The sequence below is a fragment of the Poecilia reticulata genome, chromosome 22, assembly GCF_904066995.2.
Source record: "Poecilia reticulata chromosome 22, P_reticulata-male-v2, whole genome shotgun sequence".
NCBI classification, from domain to species: Eukaryota; Metazoa; Chordata; class Actinopteri; order Cyprinodontiformes; family Poeciliidae; genus Poecilia; species Poecilia reticulata.
The window spans coordinates 22,503,022-22,524,205 of NC_088851.1; the positions used below are offsets into that span (position 1 = coordinate 22,503,022).

The 21,184-nt window shown below is 35.8% G+C and overlaps 1 protein-coding gene across 4 annotated transcripts in view; it reads left to right on the forward strand.

Annotated features, from left to right (window-relative positions):
• Nucleotides 1-690: 690 nt before the first annotated feature.
• Nucleotides 691-21,184, forward strand: part of ppm1aa (protein phosphatase, Mg2+/Mn2+ dependent, 1Aa) — a 35,079-nt gene continuing 14,585 nt past the window's right edge. The window contains exons 1-6 of one of the 4 annotated variants that reach the window (XM_008400040.3): nucleotides 692-1,069; nucleotides 3,842-4,695; nucleotides 4,795-4,912; nucleotides 8,261-8,372; nucleotides 8,492-8,549; nucleotides 14,787-20,916. In XM_008400040.3, the coding sequence (XP_008398262.1) occupies nucleotides 3,859-4,695; nucleotides 4,795-4,912; nucleotides 8,261-8,372; nucleotides 8,492-8,549; nucleotides 14,787-14,816 (1,155 nt within the window). In that variant the 5' untranslated portion in view covers nucleotides 692-1,069; nucleotides 3,842-3,858 and the 3' untranslated portion in view covers nucleotides 14,817-20,916. Of the gene's footprint in view, nucleotides 1,070-2,524; nucleotides 2,655-3,841; nucleotides 4,696-4,794; nucleotides 4,913-8,260; nucleotides 8,373-8,491; nucleotides 8,550-8,640; nucleotides 8,843-14,786; nucleotides 20,917-21,184 lie in introns of those variants that run through there. The other 3 variants (XM_008400038.2, XM_008400039.2, XM_081602997.1) reach the window with 3 other exon arrangements.

Sequence of the window (21,184 nt, forward strand, 5' to 3'; positions counted from 1 at the left end):
ATTTCCAAATGAAGTGGTTAAACCAGCTGATAAAATGACTTTAAACAGCAGGGAAACAGAACAGCCACAAATAATAGCTACAATCTTTTAATACAATATTTTTTCTACCACACTTTTTCCTTCCACTAAGCTTTCTGTTAGTTTGTTTGGATACAGAGCTCTTTGAACAGCCATCTTATTTTGCAGTTTTAGTGATGTTATCAGAAATACTTAGACCAGCAGCCTGGTTCCAGTTCAGCTCCTCCTGCTGCCTCTTCACCTGGTTTCTAGAGACAGACAAGTGGGAGGACCAGCAGCAGCATCTCCTCATTTGGTTTAAGACAAACTTGCATGTCCAAAATGATTAGCAATTTGTTAAGATGAGGAATTAGAAACTACCAGGATGTGCACAAATGACTACCTTTTTGTTCAGAGAACTGCACTTCAGCAGTTAAAAAAAAAACAGTAACCTTCACTCACAGGGTTAAATCTGTCTGTACACGAGTAGAGTATGTAATACCAATCAAGCCTTGATTTAAATATATTTTGATTTTTACATCACTGTTTCCACCACATACATATAAAAGTGTGACATTGTGGTTTAGATGTAGCGTTGTGTAACGCTCTCCGTGCACATGGGTTGCAGCAGAGCAGCAATGATGATGTCATGTTTTCGAATAGACGCAGTCTGGAACATCCGGGTCCTGTCCCCGTGGCGTCTCACAAGCTAACGCTAGCTAGCGAGCTGTCAAGCTGTCAAGTGGAGAGGCTGGGGCAGACGGTTCAGCTTCTCTCCCTGGCTTGGCCGTACACTGATTCTCCCCCTCAGAAACACAAGAGCCGAGCTTATTCTTTTGCTCACCAACTGAGATAATGTAATGCAAAACGAGAGCGCGTAAAGAGGGAGCACAGTTCCAGAGTTTATATGCACTGAGTGTTGAGTGACGACAGTTCACTGCTAGCTGTAAGCTAGCTAGCTTAGCCACCGCTAACACTTACATTTCGTCGTTGAACACCTTCTGGTGGTAACTGCGGACACTCGGTCCCTACTGCACATTGCGTTGCTGTCATCTGATAATTTCTCTGCTTGGTAAGTAAATTTTTTACTCTTTGGCCAACAGCTGCTAGGGGATACCCGGGCAGTTAGCACTCCATGCTAAATTAGCGTATCGACGTTAGATTAGGCCAGCTTTGGCGGCTCTGCCTGCTTTAACGTTACGTTAGCACAACAGGGTGAGAAGGCCTGTCAGAGTTAGTAGAGAGGGACAAGGGTCAAGGGCCGCACACTGGCAGGGCTGTTTGTTTATCTGATCCTGGGCTGGACCTTCATCCAGCGGGCCTAACTGATCCTGACTGAACTGGGCCAGTATGGGAACCAGTTCATGCCACCACAAGCGGAACTGTGGTATTTGAGCAGGTTGTTACCAACAAACTGGTCAGTCGGGTAGCTAACTCTAGCCTCAGGGTTGGACCCATGTCTGTCTAAAAATTAAGTCGATCACCGGTGGAGAGAGGCTTGTCATTTCCTCAATATTCAACTTGAATACTTTAGTTTCTTTGTGAGATTTTGAATGTTTTCAGCACCGACAGCGTTCCTAATAAGTAGTCAAAACGTGAACACGTCTACTATTTTTAGACAGAAGAGAGCTTTGAATTCAACATTCAAGATGCTAATCTGCTGCCACAGATGGATTGGAGACGTGTTATTTGCTTTTACTCACTTCTTACATTAACTACACTCTTCTGCTGCACACATAGCACCTATTTTATTTCTCTTGACTTAATGTTTGAACAGCTGATCGAGTTTCTTTCCAAGAACGATAACTAATTATAGGTGTTAGCTTTCAGGAGTTGTGTGTCAAAACAATCAACTGTCTGCTGCCATAACATGTTGGTCAGGAGGAGAGGTTGCTGCAAAGTCAATGAGCTTCTTTAGATTAATAACTTTTTACCAACTGGCTTTATGATATAAATTTAATTATGCTTTTTCAATTTATGCAGTTTAGTTTGATTTTCTCTGCTCCATTGGAATCATTCTTTATATTTTTTTTGGAAATAAATTGGATCTGATTCATAAAGCAATTTGAGACGACATCTGTTGCGAATTGGTATGCTAAGAACAATTTTAGTTGAAAATAAATTATTTCGTATTTAAAAAAAGCATTTAAATAAATTTTAAATGATGCCAAGATCATGAATGTAGTCAAAAAATTGAAACCATTACAGTGTTCAACATATTTAAAACATTTTTTGGCCATTTATGTTCTTCAAGTTACATTAAAACCTGGGAAGAAAAGTGATGCACTAACAATTTATATTTTTCAAAAATATTGACAGACATTGCCATGAAACCATCTACAAACGATGTTTGATGAATATTTTGCATTTTTAGTGGTAAAAATATGAATTCCTTTACTCATTGAAAAGGTTGAACCCTATAATATAGATGCATCGTTTAAAAACGGCACCAAGGAATATTCTACCTTGACACTAAGACGGTAAGAATGTGTTTACATATAAAATTAGTGTATTTTTTAGAATATGAGTGTTTGAAAACTCAAGTTAACGGACTACTTGGTTGATTTGAAAAATGAAATCTACTTCAGGTAAATCAAAGATGGGCATCAAACTATGAAATCAACAGGAGTGGAAATAGATACAAAAGATATTTCAGAGTAAGTTTATTTTATGTTGTCTTTGGAAATTTTAAGTACTTGAATTCAAATAAAAAGCTCTGTTTTTCAGGTGATATCACAGCCATTAGTAGTTATTAATAAAAAAAAAAAGGTGTACAAACGACACTTGGAAATTCATTCCCAAATTTTCTCTTTTTTTATTGAAAATGTGAATCCGCTTGGTTGATCAGGTGTGTTTAACAGGCTGTAGCCTTTAAAAATGCCAAAAGTTAAAAACTCCTAAATAAAAACAGCAACATTTTTCATTTCTTTAAAGAGACATTTTCACACATGCATGAAATTTAAGAACCACATTTCAACCTCTGGTTTTCTGTGTGACAAGAAGCATTTTACGTTGAAAGCAACATTATGTCCAAACAAGCTGATTAGAGTTGAATCTCTCGTCTGGGAGTTTTGCTTCTGCCAAGCATGTTGCGTTATCCTGGCCTTACACCAGCTGCAGAAAGGGAATGCATAGCTTAGCTGCAGCGTGACGGCTAAGCTATGCATACATATGGCACATTGTTTGCGAGAATGCCATGCTGCCTAGGCAAAGCTGGCCTTTAGGAGAATCCGTCCTCCTCTCTGGCTCCTTGGATGTTGTCTTTGGTGGTGTATGGATTACCCACAGGATTAAAACAAACGGCAAGCTTTCTGTCATTTTAAAAAATACTGCACAGATGTTTCTGTATGGTTATTGAAATAGTCGTCAACTGATTTAACAGTTAATCGCTAACTCTAAGACCTTTTTTGAAACATGTTCAGAGCAGTAGTTAAGCCAAAACTGTGCAAAAAACAACAAAAAACCATTTTGCATCTATTTCTGTACATATGTTTTACCCAGAACTCTTTAAGAGGTTGTTTTAGCTTCACCTGGTTCAAATATTTTATCAAGCACCTTTTGCTATTCAATTATTATTCAAAAATAGTCAATAGATCAGCCCTGCACTGTGTTGATGCTAAATGAAACATAATTTGTTGAGCGTTTCATATGTTGATGATACAACTATTTTTTTTTTCCAATACCCTTTTAAAAATGTTTAAGGGGTCAAATGAAAAATCTGCAGAATGTGCCAATCCTTTAAGGCGATAAATCTTCAGAATACTCGATTAATCGCACATTTTGAACACATTTTCAGGATAAAATTACTAATCTTTTGCAACGTTTCACTGAATCTGTTTTTCAGGTTGTTTGAGGGACACAATGGGGGCATTTCTGGACAAACCAAAGATGGAAAAGTACAATTCCCATGGCGAGGGTAACAACCTGAGGTATGGGCTGAGCAGCATGCAGGGTTGGCGGGTTGAGATGGAAGACGCACACACTGCGGTGATCGGTCTGCCCCACGGCCTCGACCCCTGGTCGTTTTTCGCCGTGTATGACGGGCACGCCGGCTCTCAGGTTGCTAAGTACTGCTGCGAGCACCTGCTGGAGCACATCACTAGCAACTCAGACTTCCAAAGCGCCATACAGGAGGACACCAGCGTAGACAGCGTGAAGAACGGCATCCGCACGGGATTCCTACAGATCGACGAACACATGCGAACCATCTCGGAGAAGAAGCACGGCGTGGACCGCAGCGGCTCCACCGCAGTAGGCGTGATGATCTCGCCAAGCCATATCTACTTTATCAACTGTGGAGACTCGCGGGGTCTCCTCAGCAGGGGGGGAGCCGTGCACTTCTTCACACAGGATCACAAACCCAGCAACCCATTGGAGAAGGAGAGGATCCAGAACGCCGGCGGCTCGGTCATGATCCAGCGAGTTAACGGCTCCCTCGCTGTGTCTAGAGCCCTGGGGGATTTCGACTACAAGTGTGTCCATGGAAAAGGCCCAACGGAGCAGCTCGTTTCCCCAGAGCCTGAGGTGTATGCGATAGAAAGAAGCGAGGGGGAAGATGAATTTATTATACTTGCTTGTGATGGCATCTGGGATGTCATGGCCAACGAGGAACTCTGTGACTTTGTGAGGTCAAGGCTGGAAGTTACAGAGGATCTTGAAAAAGTCAGCAATGAGATTGTTGACACTTGCTTGTACAAGGTATGACTCGTCCGCCAAACCTGCACCGACATGCTAACGCGCAGCCTGGTTTATCCTTGATTTATGTTGCTGCTTTATTATTTATTTTCTTTTCCACAGGGGAGCCGGGACAATATGAGTGTTGTGTTAATCTGCTTTCCTGGGGCCCCGAAGGTTTCTCCAGAAGCTGTGAAACGTGAGGCGGAGCTGGACAAATATCTTGAAACCAGAGTAGAAGGTACAAAACATTGATTTAATATAAAACAGAGGGAGGGAGAGCAACGAAACTCAAGCAAGAGCAGCACTGCTTCCACATACTCAAGTAAAATTAAAAAGTAGACGTGCAAGAAATTACTCAAGTAGGAGTAAAAAAGTACTGAGTAACTGATTAAGTAAAAAGTACAACAAAGTAAAAATACTCCTAAAAATACTTATTTTTACCAGAGAGTTACTCAAGTTAACTAGTAAGTAACTACCCAACTCCGATATTAATAATTTGTAGTTTTAACAGTCCGAGAAGTTTATTTCACGTAATATAAAGAGATGAAAACTTGATCCTAATGCCCTTTTATTTGGAGTAAAATCTGACACTAAAACTGTGAATTTAGGAGAAAAAAGCTGCGTTAGCAGATATTGAAAACATTTTGATCCGGACATATTTTACTGTATTTGTTTGAGGCAAACTGAGTTAAACCAGGGCTGCAGCTTTTCTCTCTGACTCCACACGATCGGGAACGTTTTCGGTAAATTCATATAAACATAAACTACTTGTTGAGTAAAAATTGGTTTAGCATTTGGTTTTATGATCTTTGCTGAAATCTTTCCTGATAAAAGAGAATGTATGGTAATTAAAATGTATCATTTCTTTGAGATTTAACAGCAGGTCAGTGTATTTTGTTTTCTCATCAAGCTATGTTCAATTTATGCATTTTGATTTATGGTTATATGTTGAGGAGAAATTTTAGACATGTACATCTGTAAAATTCTCAGTTAAGGATTAGCATAAACTGCACCTAACCACCTCTTAAAATCTTCTAAAAATGTTTATTTTTAGTGAAATCTTAAACTTATTGCCTGCATGTATCGTTTAAATACTAATAATGTGACTTCTGAGGCACTTTTAAACGTGTACGTCTATTTAAACAAATATTTTTATAAATATTTAAGCCCTTGCTTTGGCTTCACTGGAAATGCGTCACAGCATTTCTCTAAAGCTAAGGATCGTGACCAACTGATCACCCAAATAGATAACACAAATACCAGAGCCAGGGGGCCACAGCAAGCCGCTGCGGCATCTGCAGCACCAGATGTAGCCACACCTAATTCAGTCTGAATGTGAAAATAAACTTTTAGTGAGCTGCAGGTCAGTTTTCTGCTTCAGACCCTCGTTTCCTACCAATTTATCTCCATTTTACCCCTTTTTAGACAAGTGATCAGTATCAATAGAAATGGACCTGATAGAATATGCAATATGTAGAATATTCACTGAACTGAACAGCATTCTGGGAAATGTAGGCAGAGGAAAAGTTTTAGCTGTTCAACCTCTGCCTGATGCAGAGGTCAAACCTGACGCCATTAAGCAGCTGAGCAAGTTTAATGGCATGGATGTACTTACTCTCTCTCTCTCTCTCTCTCTCTCTCTCTCTCTCTCTCTCTCTCTCTCGCTCTCGCTCTTTGGTTACCTAGCAACTCTCATTCTTTGGTTACCTAGCAACGACCTGTGGAATAACTTGCGCTGCAGCAGTTTGAGGTTTTCCTACAGTTCCTCATAACTGCTTTAAAAAAAACCGGCATGGAATGAAAAGTGTAGATGAAACGGGAACAGTCCCGTCGCCAGTTTAGCAGAATTTCAGATGTTAAAAAAAACAAATGAAAAATTATTGATATCAACAATTGTCGACGTTCCATCGGTGGTGTAGGCAGATACAAAATGGCTAAGGGGCAAAATGAGCACAGACGCTCTTACGTTTAATTGAGATACAGGAAGTTTTCAGCAACTTGGAGTATGTTCACACAGGAGATGCTAATCCTCTATTGACATTTTTCTTCCTGAAATCCAATTTCTTTTTTTTCAAGGAAGTTCATACTACAAATTAAACCCGAACACAATCAGACTTCTGTGTGAACAATTTACAACCCCAAACGTTGACGTCACATTGCAGCGCATTATTTATAGAAGCAATAATGACTTTATGGATTGATTTTAAAGTTTATTCAGCAACGGGAGCTGACAGTATCATCACAAGATCATAACACGAAAGAAGCTTTTGTTACGATTCCACGTTTTCGGGAATCCAGTTTACGTCTGGATTTACTTTGTCTGGATTCTTCTGGTGCAGAATTACGACACTTATCTGACATCGGTGGCATAAAAATCGGATAAAATGCAACATGACGCTTTGAACGCTATTGGAAACATATCTGATTTAGATGAAATTTGATTTTTAAAATTTCTCTTGGTGGAAAGATCTCAAATTAGCCATGAAAAAAATCTGTTTTAGGTCACATTTAACTGCTGTGTGAACCGTATCCTTGGAAAACTGAATGTAGCTTTAACTGCTTTATTACATACCTTATTTTTTAGCAGGAAAGTAATAAACGACATATTGTTCAAGCAATATTCCTTTATTGGATTTACTATAATGTTTTTTATTTACTTAATTCCCTGCGTAAGAGTGACTGGATCTCTTTTTCAGTTGGAAATAAACATTTTGGCCAACATGTGAGAGCATTAAAACAATCTTAGTAAGGGGATTTTTATAAAAGCAGATTCTCTTTTCGTGATTTTATATTAATAATTAGATATGCCAAATTATTCATCAGTGCAAAATCGGTTTATACTCTGGAGGAGCACGGCAGATGTCACGGTCGGACAGCGGGGGAAGCGCGTGGATGATGGTGCCTTTCTGAAACCACAAAAAGAAAACCTCGTAAAAGTGCACAGTGCTGAATTGCACACAGACTAAAAAATGTATGCAGTTTAAATGACCCCGTCTCTTAAGACCGCCGGAGGATTAAACAATCAGACCAGGAGCAGAAAAATGTAATCTGTAATCTGTAAAGTATGTGGAAGAGAGGACATACAAGCAGTTTGCTTTACCACCTTAAAACGAAGCATGCAGATCACTGAATACCAGCAATGCAGCTAACTACAAAACCAGTCAACACTGGAAAGAAAAAACAGGATTTGACACAGACATCCATTACAATAAAGTTACCGTGTTTCTAGATATACATTTTTAACTTAATTTAACTTTGATTTGACCAGGTAGTCACCATTGAGATAATACTGCTGCCCATCATTGCCAGGTCTCCTTTAAAATCAGATTATAGGCAGCAGCATAAAACAAAACAGTTACAAACATTAAACACAAATAACATCCACAGAAACAAGTGTTAAATGTTTTTGTATTTATTAAATACATATATTCCACTATTTGGTATTTGATTCTTTTTTTCTGTTTCTATTGTAAGTTTTATACAAGTTATATCATAATACGTATCATTACTGCATGAGACCCAACCATATATATATATTGTGATATTAATTTTAGCCATATCGCACATTCCTGTGTTTTTCTTACAGAGATCATCAAAAAGCAGGGAGACGAAGGCGTCCCAGATTTGGTCCATGTTATGCGGACGTTAGCGTCTGAGAGCATCCCGAACCTCCCCCCTGGTGGAGAGCTGGCCAGCAAGTAAGCGATACCTTCTGCTATGATAAACTGGGCTTTTTATCATGATATCCAATAAATTATCAGCTTAAAAACAGGATATTTTTGTGTTAAAGTGATTTGTTTTACCCTTGTTCCTGCAGACGAAGTGTTATTGAAGCAGTGTACAACAAACTTAACCCGTACCGAAGCGATGACACTGTGAGTATCCAGTTCTTTTTGTTCTCTGCATGGTTGTGGTTGTGTGACAAGCAAAGCTCAAAGTCTATCTGTTGCATGCTTTTATATCTAGGAAGATCCACGTTTTTCTTTTAAACACAGTGAGTCATGGGCTGGGTGATTATGGATTGACGCTGCAACAAGATGATCTACAGTGTCTTAAAATATTCCTAATCGCTGAACCACAAACTTTGGTGAATTTTATTGGGATTTTATGCATTGGAAAGCACAAAGCAGTGCATGGATGTGAAGAAAATAAAAATTTGTATTCAGTCCTCTTTACTCGCATTTCGTTAAATAAAATATTGTGCAACTAACAACTTTCAGAATAGTTTGTTCATTTCATAGGTTTGTCAGAGAACAAATGGCATCATGGAGACCAAAGACGTTTAGGTTATAAACTTTCCAAGATGTAAAAGCCTCTCGAAGCACCTAGGTGGGAACTGAATAAATGTGCTACAATTAGAGATGCTCTGATCCAATATTAGTATCTGTATCGGCCCTGATATCTAAAAATATTCAGGTATCGTGACAATATGTCTGAATTAGATCTATTCTGTCTAACTCTGTGCTTTTTCTGAGTGACATCATGCTTTACTTGTTTTACATTAGATTTCTGAACCATTTGAAAAAAGGTTTCTTTGTTTACATGTTTGACCAGAATAGTCAACCTTTTGTTTAAGTTTTTCTCATTTATTTTACATTGACTGAACAAACCAAAGTTGCGTTGTTTTTATATACTTGACGAAGCTTGTGAAGCTATTTTTTATTTAAGTGTTCTGTACCGGTGCAGTTATCTATCAAATAAATTTGTAACTCGGTATGTTTAAAAAAACAAAATGCTTTAAGTCAGTTCAACACTATTTTTCTGTATCAGATCGATATCCACCGATACTAAATCTCAGATATCCGTATCGGTATCAAAAGTGTAAAAAATAGATCGGTGCATTCCTTGTTTAAACGGCTCAGTCAAAGTCTAGACTGGAATACATTTTAGAATCTGTGGCAAAATGAGAAAAGTATTGTCTCTAGATTTAAAAAAACAGACAGAAATCCTGCAGCACACATTGGCTGAACAAAACATTGATAATTATTAATCGTTTTCCTTCCACTTCTGCTTTCATATCCCAATAAAGGTACACTGATGTTTGCAGTTTAAATGCAACTAAATGAAGAAGTTCAATAGTTTTTCACGCCACTGTAAATCAGCACTAAAGCATTAATTATATTTGTATTTAAGATTCCAGTTACACCACTAGAGTGGGTCATATTTTTAAATGTGGTTATTAATGTTTATTTAAATACTTGTCAAACCAGATGTGTTGTGTTGCATAATTTTGTTACGTTTATTGGGTAACAAAAATATTGAGCCATGTTTAGTCTCATTTAAATCTAATACTCTCCAGCTCATATATGGAACAATATTAGAGGAAAAACTTCATTTTATGATGGTGATTTTGACATTTCTGTCCTCCTTTTCTGACTATGTGGTTAAATTGTTGCCTTCTGTCCTGAGCTAATCGATTATATAACAGGTCAGGTTTCTGAGTTTGATAATGTTCGTGTACAAAAATGCTGTAAATATAGCAGAAGAATCGGTTGTATCTATATAATCATGAGAATCTGTTAATAAGAGCTCTGAAAATCCCAAACAGATTATTTACCCTAAAGTCCTCTCTGCATTGAATAGGCCACTTTGGATTAATTACTTGGTTTTTCTTTGACCATGTGTTCGTTGTTGCAGTAACTTATTGATGGTATTTTGTGGAAGAAATAACTTACATAAACTTTTGGTTTCAAATATACTTTATCAGTAAATGCATCTGAATATGAGCCATTAAGAAATGAAAACGATAATGTGTTTAAAAATCTAACTTCATGGGAGTGTATGTGTAACCTTTCTGTGTTCGTCTAAAGTCTGCCGACTGCTATCACCAGTTGGCAGCTGGTCATAGCAGCAAGAAGTTAACATTTGTACAATTAAACATGGCTGAAATGGGCAACTTTAACAATCATAACATTTAAAAACGTAAAAAAAAATGGCAATTTTACTCCTGAAACACTGCACACTATAAAATTTGTCCAAAATATATTTTAAGATGCAATACTTGTCAAGAACATACAGAGCGGATGCTAATGCATACCTCAGTTACTAACGGCAACAGAAAAAGGAGGAGGAGCTGTCGGTTACAGGTTACTATGGTAACTGCCAAGAGCAACGTAACAGAACTTAAAACACCAATAAATGTCTGGAGAAACAACTTGTTAACTAAACAAAATAAAGGCAAAGAATGAATAAAGAATTTTAGACAAACATCATATTTATAATATTGTTGAAATAAAACCCACATCAAGCAGAGGCTCGAGCAAACAACTGTGTGGTACTCCGTGGTGCATGTGGAAGATTTGTTGTTTAGGTGAACAAATGGATAAAAATGGAAATCTGTTTTCTGTAGATATACATTTCTAGTTTTTCTGCATGTTTGGCCTGGTATTTTAGCCGATTCCATCTTTTATTCTTAAGACATACAATAATAAAGAAAGTTGGCAATTTCTTTTAGATTTTAGGTGTGAATCCAAAAGAATGAAGGAATTACAAGATTTTTCTAATTTATAAATTAACCTTCCTCTACTGGTTATTACACTCATTAGAGGTTTTTTGGTTGTTCACATCCAAAACAGGGAGTTTTTGTGTTTGAGGGTTTCTGCAGCTCTTATAACAACGAGAAAACAACTTTGTGAACAATCTGTGATGTCAAACGTCAGACTTTTTGTATTTAAATACAAGAATTTGAAAAAAAAAATCAACACAACCAATTAGAGATGCAGAAAAAAAAATATATAGAGAGAATCGCAATTCATAGTCCTGGGAGTTTTGAATCTATTTTAGTCTGCTCAACTATATTTTAAATAATTATTAGATTTTTATTTTCTAATTAAGAAAAAGCCATGCAGCTAAGCTAGCCTAATACTTGGAATTTAAGTTGCAAAGTTTTATGCACAAACCTACTTTTATTCAAATATAAACGGATGCAGTTTGATACAGTATGCAGCTTTATAAATGTAATATTCGTTGGTCTTTTTTTTGTCAGTCACGTAATTTAGACAGAATCTCTAGACCGACTGAATAGAAAAAATGGTTTCTAAATTAAAAATAATTTCTGCATTGAACCCTAAAAATTTGTATGAATTACACAGTTAAAAAAATAAAGCAGGCAGACCAGTAAACACTGTAGGTGGTTCATTACATGGTTGGATCAAACCTTAAATAAATGTTTTTATTGCCTAATGTGAGCAGACATTGAATTTTATGCTTTTATATGTGTGCTTTTGTTTTTTATCTACATTTCCTAAGAACTTCTGGGGATTAATTTCTGGGACATTAACTAAAAACTTAATATACATTTAAATTGTTCAACAGAATCTGTTTGTGTTCTGGTCCAACCAGGTAAAAAACCAACCAGTGTTTTAGGAAAATAAATTATATTTTTCAGTGTTCGACCCTCTGATCACCAATAGCAGCTGAGCCACATAAAATTATGTTAAATCTGTCAAGTTAATATTAATTTAACAGCTCAGTCTCTGTAATAACAGCGCTGATGCTTCTTCACAAGCTTAAAACAAAAACAGAACAAATGTTTTATTCATGTTGTAAAACTTGCATGTATTTTCAAAGCTATTTTGATATCCATTCCCTCTTCCTCAAAATCTAATCTGCTGCTAAGATGATTGCTTAAAAAGAGGATGTTTTCTTTCTGGTTAAAATGTGAGCAACGTTCGCCCCGTTTCATGGATTTCTTGTTGCTCCTGAAGCAAAAGAAACCAGAATTGTGTTAAGAATCATGCTGGATATGTTATCAAGGTATTTTGTTGAATTTTCCATCAGTTTGTTGTTTTTCCTCTGAGTCCTAATGCTTTGGTCTAACCTGTTAATCTTGTCTGGTTGCTTTGTTGAATAGAAAACCTTCTTTCTGCGCTGCTTGTGGTGAAATCTTTGTTAGCAATCCTGATTTGTGTCTAAGTTTAAGTCCCATTCTTCTTCGTCAAATTATTATCTTTTTCTAATTATTTAAAACTTTCTATTTGTAGTTTCTCTACTTTGCTGTAGTTTATTTTTGCATCAGCTGTTAGAGAAACATATTAGTGTCAGAACTGTGTTATAAGAACAAACTGCTGCCTAAGTTTAAAAAAAAATTTAATTAACAGTTTATTCGCCTGGTCAACAATCACAAAGAGATGATAACGCAGTGAATAATTAAACAATTTATATGAAATTGTTTTCTAAACAAGTCAATTTAACAGGAAGATAAAAGAAAATGGTAGTAAAATTTCAGCTATAAGCTTATAGATATGAATTTGATTCTTTTTACAAGGTGCAGGATATTTCAGCGGCTTTTGTTTAATCTGCAACTGTGAAAAAAGTTCTTCAGATTTATTATTAGTCAGATTAGCTTCTTATAAAACTGATTGTTATTATCCAAAGCTTTGAGGCTGAATATTTCTTAAGAATTAACCTCTTTTTTTGTTGCTGTTGCTCTTATAAGGGCTGCTACCAACAACAACTTTCTTGATTTTTTCTGAAGTATTTTTTCCTATAAAATATTGTTTTATGATTTCTTCATATTTTTTTTTTCACCCCTTGCCAAAATCAAAACAGTTAAATACATTCAGCTCCTTCAGACTAGCCGGCAGCAATTAGCAAACACCTCGTGGAACTGCAGAGCTCATCACAGCAGCTACTAATCAGTTAAACGCTGCTAAATAGAGCAGACATGTTGTGATGACGTCCTGAAGGCAGAGCTTCTTAAAGAGACAGAGGCCTAATTTCAAGGTGTGTCATATTTCTAGTAAGTGATATTTGATATATGAAGCATTTTCATAACAACTGAAGGTAACATTTTTACTTGGTTGTGCTATAAAATGGCTCCTTGTGTCTGGAAAACGCGTAACACTGCCGCTTTAAAGACAATATTTATTTGAACGTTGAATTTAGCTCAGCTCTACGACAGAGTTTTAGGGCCAGGCTACATTTTTCTATATTTAATTACGAGAATAAAATCCTAATTTTACAAGAATACATTCTCACACCAATAGTTTGAATAATTTGAGAATAAAGTTGTAAATTTAAGAGGATGAAGTAGAAATTTTATGAGAATTCAAACATGGAAAATATATATTTTTAAAAATGTTTAGCATCTTGTGAAGTTATTCTTTGGTATAAGTTTTACAGATAATAGTTGATGCATAATAGAAATACTTAATCTTTTAACAAATTAGCATGAAATTATCAGTAGCAGAACTTCAAAACCTCCAATCTTAAGCTTTTTCTCTTAAGTTTAACACACTTTAAACTAAAACTAAAAATATTGTGAATAAATTCTCATAATTAAACAAAAATTCTCATAGCCTGTCTTTAATGGTCCATCGTGCATGACTGGAATAAAAGCCACTTTTTGAAAATAGTTTTCATGTTAGAAAATAAAGCGAGAAGAACATGTATTGGTTTTGGAATGTGTTAAAATTGGATTTTATTTTTGAGCCAAATCGCGCAGCTCTAGCGGCCTGTCGTCATTTTTATGGCTGGTAACCGCAGTCGGCGACATGGACATTACGTTTTATCGCAATATTTTGTGGTACTATAAAAGTGAGGATAATAAATATTTGGGTAACTGTATGGCTCTAATTGTGCGTCACAGCATTTACCGCCCCGCAAACAAATGTATTTATTTTGGATATTTAAAATATCTTCCAGTTCCAGTGTTAAATATTTTAGAATTTAAAGTTTATTGGTATTTAAGAACCTGTTGTTGCATTTTTATGCCATTATTACCATTACATTACTTTAAAATGATCTCAAAACAACATTATCATTGATCACAAGAACTTCTACAATTTATCGTCCAGCAAAATTAGTTATCCTGACAGAAAACTGTATGTAATCATATTTTCACATACTCTCTTTGAACAAACAGTGGAAAACCCCCCAGATATTATTAACTGGAATTTATCGTGGCAACAATAAATCAAAACGTTCCTTAGAAGAAATGAATCCTGATGAATAATGAACATTAATTTGTGTTAGAAAGGGCGACACGTGTTGTTTTACTTTTAGTGAGGCCTCAGTTTGCACCGCTGGAAGCTGTGCGGCTCTCGGTGGGGATCCGGCGGGTGTACAGCCAAAGTCTGAAGGGTTTTTCCTTCCTCTCCTCTCTTGTCAAGGACTCGGCATCTACAGACGACATGTGGTAACACACCCTCCTACCACTAACACAACATAGAGTTTACAAACCACCATCCTCTCAAGACCCACAGCAGCTCAGCTCAGCAGTCTGTCTCTCCGTCACTCTGAGCTTTTGGTTTCTAAGAAGGGAATACATGGGAGGAGGAGGAAGAGGAGGAGGAAGAGTTGCATGCACACAAACCTGGAATAGTGCAGCACCAGTCCACTCTGGAGTTCAGGATCCCCACCATCTTGTCTCCCTTTTTATGTTCACCCTCCTTATTATTCTTCTCTAAAAGTAATCCACAACAAGTGAGTCCACAAGTTTTTTTTTGTTCGTTTTTTTTGTTAAATAATCCGCCTGAATAGTAGATTTTCTTTTGCTGTAATTAATTTGATTCACATTTCCTTGTGTGTTTGTATATTTCTGTTTTTGTGAAGTGCAATTGTCCTGTACAAACAGCCTGTATTTAATGCAGCTTGATTTTAAGTTTAAGAACGAGAGAGAGGGAGGAAAAAAATGAAAGAAATGGAAAAAAAGAGAACTTTTTATGCACTATCTGCCTTTTTCTGCTCTTCTGAAATTCAAATGTTTATTCAGTGAATATTACCGCAGCGTCCGCAAGGCACAATGTCTCTGCTTTTTACTTTCCCTCTGCAACACTTTCCTGTCTTTAATAGTCCATCTATGCTCCTTTAAGAAACGGGTAAATTGTATAATTGACAGCACAGTAAGCTCTCTATATCAAACAGTTGAAATCCTGATCAGTTTTGTTTTTATTTTACTTTCATAACAGGTTTTCTGTACACTCTAATAATAATAATAATAATAATGGCAGTTTGACAGAACGAAGTGGAAAAATCTTTCTTTTTGTCCATTTTTAAGAGGCATTTACAGACTGGTGTCGACTGTTTGTGGATAGATGCTTGCAGGTGTGTGTGTGTGTGCGTGCGTGTGTGTGCGTGTGCGTCCGTGTGTGTGTGTAGGTGGTTGTATGGAGCTGGAGTTTAAGGGAAAAGTCGCCCCCCAGAAACCGCCATGCTTTAACTCGGAACAGCTTTGGATAATAAAATATATAGATGCTGTTATTCTGTAATGAACTAAGTTAACCCAAATTGGCCTGAATTTATAAATATATTGTCATATTTAGAAAAACTAATCCCTAAACATCCAAGTAGACCACTATAGGTGCCATATGTTGTTATTTTTAATCTTTATTACAGCGTATGCCAATTAATTTCTGTGGTTTCCTCATCAGATAATTTGATTTGAACTGTTTTAAGCACTGATTTTCTAGGATTAATGTTTTAAAAAGAGAAACTATTGGCTCTTATATTAATAAGACTATTTATTTCTCCTGGTCTTTATGTGAACCAAGAACAAATGCATCACTTAAATCTGTCCTGCTTAACCAATAAACCACAGCAAAGAGTTTGCTGCTGTTTGTCTGTTATGTGGGTTAATTTTTTTTAAATATATATAGATATATATTTCTAATTTCCCCCAGTAAATAACTAAATAAATCACTGACTAAACGTGTATTTAACAACACAGTAGATGTATTTCTTGAAGAGAAATGCTTTATTTCAGATTTCTGCCATTTTCTTTTTTGTCTTGCATTGTTATGAATTTTTTTGTATGTATATAATATTTCTGGCCTAATTTTTTTGAGGAATAAATCATTTCGCTTGAGTATTTTTTTTTTTCTTTAAAATGCCATTTAGCCTAAATGTGAAATCAGCTTTTCTTCTAATAATTTTGTAAATGTTTCATTAATGTAGAACAGAGTAATAATTTACTAAATTTATAATCCTTAATTTATCTTTAAAAGAAAAAAAAAGACAATCCTAACTACTACACCACATTTCTGCTTGTGGTGAGTTGTTAAATCCTAAAAATCAGACTTCAAGCTGCTTTCCTATTGTGCTTTTGTGGCAAAAAATAAAAATAAAATAAAATCTCCGCCAAAGACCTTTCTGATTTAACAAAAAGAAAAACACAACCGAACTCCTGCAGTGTGAACAAAACCCACACATCTTCATTTTTACATTTTATTTTCATGGGATTTTAAAGGTACTCTGGTGTTTTTGGTAAAGAAGAAAAAACGTTTTCTTTAGGTGGCTGCAGGGGGCGCTAGAGTGGATAAGAAGAACCAGTTTAATGTGTCTGAAGCAGCATTAAACCGAGTTCAACGCATAAGTTCAGAAATATTGAAGCTCCACAGAACCGGTCGGCTTATAAACTACTAATAAAATTTAGTGAATTATTTAATCAAAGCGACATAAAGATAAAAACAGCTGTGTGTTTAACTCCTTCACAAGTGTAAAGAAATGTACCTACATTCTGTAAAATACTTCGATCTATTCACCGTGTTTGAGCAAAGATGATTTTTATTGTATATAAAAGCGTTTTTGTTTGTTTCTTGTTGGTTCTTTTGGTCAAACAGCTCTTTTGATTTGCTCTGCATTGCTTGTATTTAAGCGCTCTAGATGTCTCCTAGCACCTGCCAGCCTTCACACCTGGTAGGTATCAACTTCTGCATCACTTATTTTATAATTAGGAACAAATGTTTGCTTGTGTGATTTACAGAAATCAAACTTAGGGAGTGCCCTGCTTTTTAAAAACTGTTTATTAAGTTACTAATGCAAACTTTATTTTGTTTTTAGCAAAGATTTGTGTTATGCCCAGTCATCATTTTGCCGTTCTTTTAAATGAACTACGAATGATCCCAAACAGTTTCTGATGAAGTGACATACCTCATAATCTTTCTGGTAGTTTTGGTCGACTTTTAGCTCATTTTAGTTCCTTTTTGTTGATTTTTTTTAAACCCGATTACTTAAATAAAAGTGGGAAATGCCATAGTTCAGGGTTCAATTTAATAAAATGAAGTGGATGAGGAAGCTTCTGCTAACAACACTGCAAAAACACAAATCTCAGGTATTTCTGATCTAGTTTCTAGTAAATATCTTGGTACACTTCTAATAAGACAAAACTAACATAAGTGACTTTTCAGCAAGATAGCAATTTCTTAATATTGATGAAAAAGTGTTTGCTCTACTGACATATTATTTTACTTATAAAAAGATACTTTTATCATGTTAGAAGTGAAATAATTTGCCAGTAGAACTTGTAATTTTTCATCAATAATAAGGAATTATTGACTTAAGCCAAGCTCATAAATTTAGCTACAAAGTTACGTTCAAGTCAGTTTAAGTGTATTACAATAATTGCAGTAGAAATGGACCAAAATACCTGGTGAGATTTTGTGTTTTTGCAGTATATGAGCAGAGAAACCCCTCCAACTCTCACCTGAGTTTTATTCCTGCTCACCTGTGTGATGTTCGCTTTAAGTCGATGATGTAATTGTTTAGGAAGCGTGAGGAAAAAACACAGATCAGCCGCACGATGTGGGACTCCCTGATGCCGCACTGCAAAAACACAAAATCTCACCAAGTAATTTTGGTCTATTTCTAGTGCAAATATCTTACCTTTAAAACTAACAAGTAACTTTTCAGACGGATGCAGGAGCTTGTTTTGTCAATTATTCCTTAATATTGATGGAAAAGTACTAGTTTCACCTTTGAAATAATAATGTCCTGTTGTAATTCACTTAAAAATATGTATCTATATTGGGGAATAATTGACTTAAATAAGCTCCTATATTTGTCTGAAAAGTAAGTTTGTTTAAATGTACTAATAAGATATTTGCTCTAGAAAATAGAAATTCTTGGTAGGATTTTGTGTTTTTGCAGTGCAGAAAAGGAAAATTTCGGTCCTACACTGCAAAAACACAAAATCCTACCAAGCATTTTTTTGTTCTACTTTCTAGTGCAAATATCTTAGTACACTTAAACCAGCTTACAAATAACTTCAGCATGACAGAGGAGCTTGTTTTAAGTAAATAATTCCTTATTATTGGTGGGAAAAGTTCCAGTTCCACCGGCTGATTATTTCACTTAAAACAAGACATTTTATCATGTAATAGTAAAATAATCAGCCGGTGGAACTGGAACTTTTTCCACCAATAATAATGAATTCTTTACTTGAAACAAGCTCCTCTGTCTTGCTGAAAAGTTACTTTTAAGTTAGTTTTGTCTGATTTCTAGTGTGTCAAGATATTTCCACTAGAAACTACAATACCACTTGCTGAGATTTTTGTGTTTTTGCAGTGTGTGAATTGTTTTTAATGCCTCTTGGCTTCTTTTGGTGTCGTCAAACCTTCTCTGACCCCCCGCTGAGTGGGCGGCTTTTCTGCAGCAGGGATTGCTGTCTGCTGCAGCGTGCCAAAGCAACATCCACGGAAACGTAGTTGCTGATTGTTGTGCGACTAAGTAAATAGCAGTAGTCATATGCACTGATCATCTGTCTAATCATCTAATTTTGTTATTGTATAAAATGAATTATAAAGCTATTTACAGAGTTACCTTTGGTTGCCTGGAATGCATCCTGTATATTCTTGTATGGAGGACTACCTAGCAGACTAGAGAGATTTTAAATGCTCGCGCCCCTCATGTACATATCGATGTACCTGTGTCGTGGCGTTTACTGTGTGACCCTTAGTGGTGGTTATTCGTCCCCTTGCTGGGTGACCCGAGCCTCACTTCGCTGATCTTTCTTCAGCTCATGAATAAGCTCACCGATTTGCCTTACCCAAATCTCATGTTGCCCCTTTCACCTCCTGCGCTGCAAAAACACAAAATCTCACAAGTGTTTATGGTCTAGATTTCAGGTCAAATATCTTAATTCACTTGAAGTAAGACAAAAGTAATTTACAAGTAACTTTTTAGCAATATGTAGGAGTTTGTTTTCAGTCAATAATTCCTTAATATTGATGATAGAAGTAGTTATTTCACTTATAACCAGATGGTTTTCCTGTATTATAAGTGAATGCACTGCAAAAACACAAAATCTTACTAAGTATTTCTGTCTAGTTTGTAGTGCAAATATCTTGGTACACTTTAAATAAGACAAAACTAACTTACAATTAATTTTCAGAAAGATATAGGAACTTGTTTGAACATTTAATTCCCTTATGTTGATTTTTTTATTATTTTGAAAAACGTAATAGTTCCACTGGCAAATATTTTTTCTCTTATAGTTTCATTTTGTTCATGTTTTAAGTGAAATAATCTGTCAATGGAACTATTACTTTTTTTTATAAAAGTCCTATTTAAGGAAGTAAATGCTTCCTTTTTGCTGAAAAGTCACTTGTAAAGTTAGTTTTGTCTTATTTAAAGTGTACAAAGTCAGAAGAAACTGAACAAAAATACTTGATAAGATTGTGTGTTTTTGCAGTGTAGTTCTTTTTCATTACTATTAAATAATTATCAACTTAAAACAAGCTCTTATATCTTGCTTAAAAGTTAGTTTCATATTTGCACTTGAAACTTGACAGAAATATTTGGTGACATTTTGTGTTTTTGCAGTGTAAAGTTGTTGCCCTTCCACCTCCACCAAAATAAAAAAAAAAAAAAAAAAAAAAACACTACGAGGATAAATATTGCTGCTGACATTACAGCTTACAGATTGGAAACGTTTTGTTTTATTTTATTTTGAAGGTACTGAATCTGTCCTGGCTGTCACAAGGTACAACTTTCTACCCGTGTCGCCTCCTCTGATCCCAGTCAGAAGCTTGTTTTTATTTCCAATGCAAATGATGTCATACATTTAACGAATGCAAGTGTTTTGAACATGGTAACCTCGTAAAGCATTCAAGGTGTGCACACATACATTAATGTACCTGCTCTATTTATGATCACATAGAAGAATAGCTTTAGAGTGCTGTAGTTAAATATTGTCAGTGTTGATTCAAATGCTTCTCAGAGGCCTCTGTGAGTGATTTTACAAAGTTCAATAACTGTATATTTTGTATTATGTTCTAGCTCCAAAGGAATGACAGAAAAAAATGTTTAAAAAAAAGCTTTGTTCCCTGAACTAAATTGTATTATTTGTGTTGTCGATTGAACAAATTGCATTCCTTGCTTGTGAATAGATGCATTTTTCTCCCTGCTCCTTAAATTTTCTCCTTCTTTTCCTTCCTTTCTTTCATTTTTTTTTAGCCATTGAAGTTTGAATAAAATTTCTAGTTTGCAGAATGTATTACTAAATAAATGGGTTGTCATCTTGTACCTCTCATTTTTCATCACTCTTTATCTTCCCTTTGTTAAAGCCAGACTTTCTCGGAGTGTGACAGGTAAATGAGTTGTGCAGACAAAGCTGCATTATATTACTACAGCTGCAAAAGGATGAGTGGGGGATCCGAACGACGGTCTGAACTTTCTCTGCATCTGAATGTAAAGTAACCAAGAAACCAAACTGATTATTTTCTCACTCAGACGTTAAAGGATTGCAGCAGTTCTTCCATATTGCGTTTACTTGTCGTTTAATGCAGTTATT